The sequence below is a fragment of the Sebastes fasciatus genome, chromosome 24, assembly GCF_043250625.1.
Source record: "Sebastes fasciatus isolate fSebFas1 chromosome 24, fSebFas1.pri, whole genome shotgun sequence".
NCBI lineage: Eukaryota > Metazoa > Chordata > Actinopteri > Perciformes > Sebastidae > Sebastes > Sebastes fasciatus.
Window position 1 is genome coordinate 892,406 of NC_133818.1, and position 5,568 is coordinate 897,973.

Consider the following 5,568-nt stretch of genomic DNA (forward strand, 5'->3'; position numbering starts at 1 on the left):
TAGTCTATAAACACGACTCCGTTTAAACTATATAACATTTAATCTATAGACACGACTCCGTTTAAACTATATAACATTTAGTCTATAGACACGACTCCGTTTAAACTATATAACATTTAGTCTATAAACACGACTCCGTTTAAACTATATAACATTTAGTCTATAAACACGACTCCGTTTAAACTATATAACATTTAGTCTATAGACACGACTCCGTTTAAACTATATAACATTTAATCTATAGACACGACTCCGTTTAAACTATATAACATTTAATCTATAAACACTGATTCACCACCACTGTTAAAACATTTTATTCTGAAAAACTGTACAGTACATGAAGCATAAATACACAAGTTCCTCTCAGAGAGTTTATTTATAACAGAACTATAGATGAGGCCGTTTTCTATAAACTCAGATTAATCAATAATTAAATCAATAATTCAATTAGATTGTAGTTCCCAGGAAACTACAGACCCGCCAAAATAAAACGTTTATGATCCTGTTTCAGCCTGAAATATAAAAAAAATTAAAAAATTAAACACCGTGTGAAGATAGACGGCGAGAGACGACGCTCCGCCACGGCGTCGACTGTCCCGGTAGAGACGACGCTCCGCCACGCCGTCGTCCGTCCCGGTAGAGACGACCCTCCGCTACGCCGTGGTCTCTCCCTGGTTCTTGTTGGTCAGTCTCTTATAAAACCGGCGCCACGACTGCAGCGTCTTCCCAGACCAGACCCAGAAGCCGGACGTGATCCCCACGATCATGGTCATCAGGTACTTGATCATGAACACGGCGAAGTCCGGCGTCAACGGCGCAAAGTTCCCGGCCGGGCACGGCACGGCGAAGCGCTTGCACGTCTGCATGCGCCACGTCCTTTCCCACTGCGGCCGGAAGGCCTGCTCGTAGAAGTAGCAGGCGATGACGATGGTGGCGGGCACCGTGTACAGCACGCCGAACACGCCGATCCGCACCATCAGCCTCTCCAGCTTCTCCGTCTCGGTGCCGGCGTGCTTCATGATGGTTCGGATGCGGAAGAGCGACACGAAGCCCGCCAGCAGGAAGGAAGTGCCGACGAAGAGGTAGACGAACAGCGGCGCCAGGACGAAGCCGCGCAGGGCGTCCACGTTGTAGATCCCCACGTGGCAGACGCCGGTGAGCAGGTCGCCGTCCACCTGCCCCATCGCCAGGATGGTGATGGTTTTAACCGCCGGCAACGCCCAAGCCGCCAGGTGGAAGCACTGCGAGTTGGCCTCGATGGCCTCGTGGCCCCACTTCATCCCGGCAGACAGGAACCAGGCGAGGGACAGGATCACCCACCAGATGGAGCTCGCCATGCCGAAGAAGTAGAGGATCATGAAGAGGACGGTGCAGCCGTCCGTCTTGGTGCCCTGAGCCACCACCTTGTAGCCGTCCCGGTTGAACTCATCGCTACACACGACTCTGTCCTCTAACAGGAAGCCGGCGGTATAAGCCACCGCCACCATGAAGTAGCAGCCGGACAGGAAGATGATCGGCCTCTCCGGATAAAGGAACCGCCTCGCGTCCACCAGATAGGTGAGCACGGTGAAGAGGGTACTCACACAGCACAGGATGGACCAGATCCCAACCCAGAGCCTGCCGAACTTTAACTCCTCCTCACGGAAGTACATCACGCCGTTGGGTTTGGAGGTCTCGCAGGGGGCGCCGCAGTCCTTCGCCCCCAGGAAGTGGTAGTTGAGGTAGGGGGGCACCTTGAGCTGCGGGGGGCAGGAGAAGGGCTGGTCGGTCCAGACGTACGGCGGCACGGTCACGAGCTCGGGGAGGTTGGGGGTCGGGTCGGACGTGGGTCCGTCTGCGTCGGATGTGTTCTGACCCACGCAGATCTCTCCGGCGCCGTGGACCGGGAAGTTCTCGCAACGCAGCCTCTCCGGCCACTGGAAGCCAAACTTATTCATGAGCGCCTCGCAGCCCTGGCGAGCGCGTTCGCACAGCGACCTGCAGGGCGGTATGGCCTGCTCCAGAACCGTGCAGACAGGCACGTACATGGAGCACAGGAAGAACTTGAGGTCCGCGGAGCACTGGACTTTGACTAGCGGGTAGAACTGGTGCACCTCCAGCCCGGCGTCCTCCTGGTTGGCGTGGCCCAGCAGGTTGGGCATGATGGTCTGGTTGTAGGCGATATCCGTGCACAGCGGGATGGAGATGGGCCGACAGAAGCCGTGGTCCGGGACGGAGATACCCTTCTCGTACTGGGAGGCGCTCGGCTGGAAGAGGAGCGCGACCACCAGAGCGCAGTCCGTTATCCAAATCCTCCGACAGCTCCGCGCCAACGCCAACGCCAACGCCAACGCCAACGCCAACACCAACGCCAACGCCATCTTTTATAGTAGTTTTACTGCTTCAGTCCTTTATGAGTCCAAGAACCGGGTCTAATCATCCTCCTCTGAGTCCGGATCCAGGATTTAAGAGAAGTAACAGATGAACTCTTTGTAACTTGGCGGAGACGGAGACGGAGACGGTCCAGACGGACTCTGAGTTCTGGTCCGACTGAAGCCTCTAAAGAAACCCGAAGTCTCCGTTAACGCGTCCGACGAGGAGCAAAGAGAAGTTAGTGTGTTGATGAACCGGCTCGTGGAGTGGGTCTGAGGTCTAAACCCGCATCACGCCGCATCACACGGTTTCCAGGCTCCCCTCCCTCCAGCGGGACGGGGCGCCTTGAAACCGGAGCACCAATCAGAGCGCTGTGTTCTGCTGGTGCTCGCCGCTGATTGGTCAGAGAGAGAAGAGACGCTGCAGAACTCCTCTGAGGATCATCGTGTTTTAATGTTCCCGTCAGTCTCTCAGTGATCTGGTGACGGCTGACAGCTGACAGATCATCACACATCAATCTGCATAATTAATATACATATAAAACATAAACAACAGCACCAGTCGGGTTAGAGTCGAGTCCTCACATCTGGGATTTATGTTAATATTTACAGCACGATGTTTGATGAATATAAACACAGTGTTATTATTCATCTTCAGATAAACAATAACCACTAAATAATGTGATTTAATCAAATGTATGAAGCATTTTATGAGTTCAAACACAAAATAATGAGACACGTAAAACCAGATAAATCAGTTAGAATGAAGACGGACAACGTCTGGTTACACCGTCTAGTATTATTATTCATCTCTAGCAGGTGTTTGAGTGGATGTAGCCGGTTCCTCGTTAGTTAACTGAAGCTTTAATTACAGTTAGCCGTGGCTATCTGAGCAGCTAGCTGCTACTCTAGCTGTTGTTTAGCTCCGTCTTGTAGCTGCTGGGAGGTTAACGGGAGGTTAACGGGAGGAGGTTAACGGGAGGTTAACGGGAGGTTAACGGGAGGAGGTTAACGGAGGTTAACGGGAGGGTTTTATGGTAGAAGTGTTTCTCTGTGTGGAACAACAGTCACATTTTGGTCTGAACTAAGTTTGGAACTAGTTTTTTTCTTCGTAGAACTGAGCCGTTTGATCGGCGGCGTCACGACGGGCGGCTGAAAGTTTGAGAGCAAACAAAGCAGAAGAGTTTTATTCTTCAGAGAGTCGAGATCAAAGGCTGCCGTCTCATTAATTTATGATGATATTAGATTCGTTGCTGAATGAATTTGCTCATCAAACGATCGTAGCCGCCACACTTTAATATTCACGTCCTCTTTTATCTCTCCGATCAATCAAACCGACACGTTCAGCTTCCCGTCAATCAAACCGACACGTTCAGCTTCCCGTCAATCAAACCGACACGTTCAGCTTCCCGTCAATCAAACCGACACGTTCAGCTTCCCGTCAATCAAACCGACACGTTCAGCTTCCCGTCAATCAAACCGACACGCTCAGCTTCCCGTCAATCAGAAGAAGAAGAAGAATTATAAATATACTGTAGGGACCCACCATTACTGGTTGACCAGCTAACTTCAAGAAACAACAGCAAGGAAGTTAGCACCAAGCTATCAAGCTGCTGGGAATAAAGTATTGGAGCGATCAGCTTCCTCCAATCTGCACAACTTGATTTGAGCAGAGCAAAGACGACATCTTTGACTTGGAACCACAACTTCAACACATGGAATTACAAACCCTTTTCTTCCATGGATTGGTAACGTACTGGGCTTACCTTAGCATTAGTAATTACACACGGCTGAGCAAGACTGTTCAACTTTGATTTCTAAAATGTACTTGTATTGATATGATTAATGTTATTCATTGAGTTTGACTGTTGTGATATTATTTGTAGTTAAGATACTTGGGTAGCCACATCTGATGTGTTTAGTTTATGCTTCACATAGACAAGGTCTTGCGTGCAAACTAACCATCTTTTCTAACCCACTGCATATCTAACACACATTAAGATCACATACAGAAACTGTGAATTAGTTAAACATAAACATACAGCTTCAGATAATCTCAACCCCCACATCATCCCCCCCCTCTCTGTCTTTCCTGAGCACATGTGCTCCGAAGAACAAAGAGGTCATGTGGTGACATGTTGGCGGCCATCTTTGATCCCGCCATCTTTGTAGTTTTACAGTTCTCGCCCCTTTTGTCTGTAGGCAGACATCTTGAGACAAGAAGCCATCTTGTCTCTCTCTCCCTCTCTCTCTCTCTCCCTCTCTCTCTCTCTCTCACACACACACACACACACACACACACACACTGTGTTTGGTTTGTTTAGTTTAGTTATTTAGTTAGATTAATATTGTGTTTTAAACCTTTATTATCTTGTAAATAAATGTTTGTGGAATATACATGCTGGTCTCTTTAATGTTGTACAAGAGTGAATAATGCCAACCTCTGCTATGTCAAGAACTCTGATATCCTTCAACCTTTACTATCTATTTTGGTTATAGTTATTAATTTAATTATTAATCAACGTTCCAAATTGATAGTTTAGTATATTTAATGAGACTATATTAACGTTTTGGTTATTGGTCCCTGATTCCAGGGTGGTGCCCCGTTTATTATTAATGTTTATTGATAATCTTTATTAATATTAATAATTCTATTATTTATTAATTAATTTTCTAATAACCAAACCTGTTACTGCCAAATCCCTACATGTTGGTGCCCCGTGTGAGGCATAGTATTATTGTTGGCAAATTGTTCATAATTGTGCAATATTAATTTTCAGCATAAACCAAACCTGTTACTGCCAAATCCCTACAATACCCTGGTTCTTATTCAACTTCTTCTTTTGTTGTTTTGTTAGCGATGTTTCTGCAGACGCACAAACATCATTTAAATCTAATATAAACAACAATCCACTAGAATAAAACCTAAACTAGCAGCTAATGCTAACAGCTAGGAGCTAGGAGCTAGGAGCTGGTTGATGAAGGATGGATAAACACCGTCTCTAACGTTAGCTGCTAACGTTAGCACGTCCGGCTAACTAGCTTTGTACCTCTGCGGTAGCATATCATTAGCCAACACAGTTTGTATTGTTTTCAGTGTTTATTGATTTCAGTTTTTATTGTTTTCTGTTTTTTGCATGATCAATAAAATAAAACCACTTCCTGTAGACCGGAGAGCAGGAAGGACGAACGATTAATAAAATAAAACAATATTATC

The 5,568-nt window shown here is 47.1% G+C and overlaps 1 protein-coding gene across 1 annotated transcript; it reads right to left on the reverse strand.

Moving 5' to 3' along the window:
* Positions 1–299: 299 nt before the first annotated feature.
* On the reverse strand, positions 300–5,434 carry LOC141762977 (frizzled-7-A-like). Its single transcript, XM_074627202.1, has one exon. The coding sequence runs from the start codon at positions 2,358–2,360 to the stop codon at positions 654–656; it is 1,707 nt and encodes a 568-aa protein (XP_074483303.1). The 5' UTR covers positions 2,361–5,434; the 3' UTR covers positions 300–653.
* Positions 5,435–5,568: the final 134 nt, after the last annotated feature.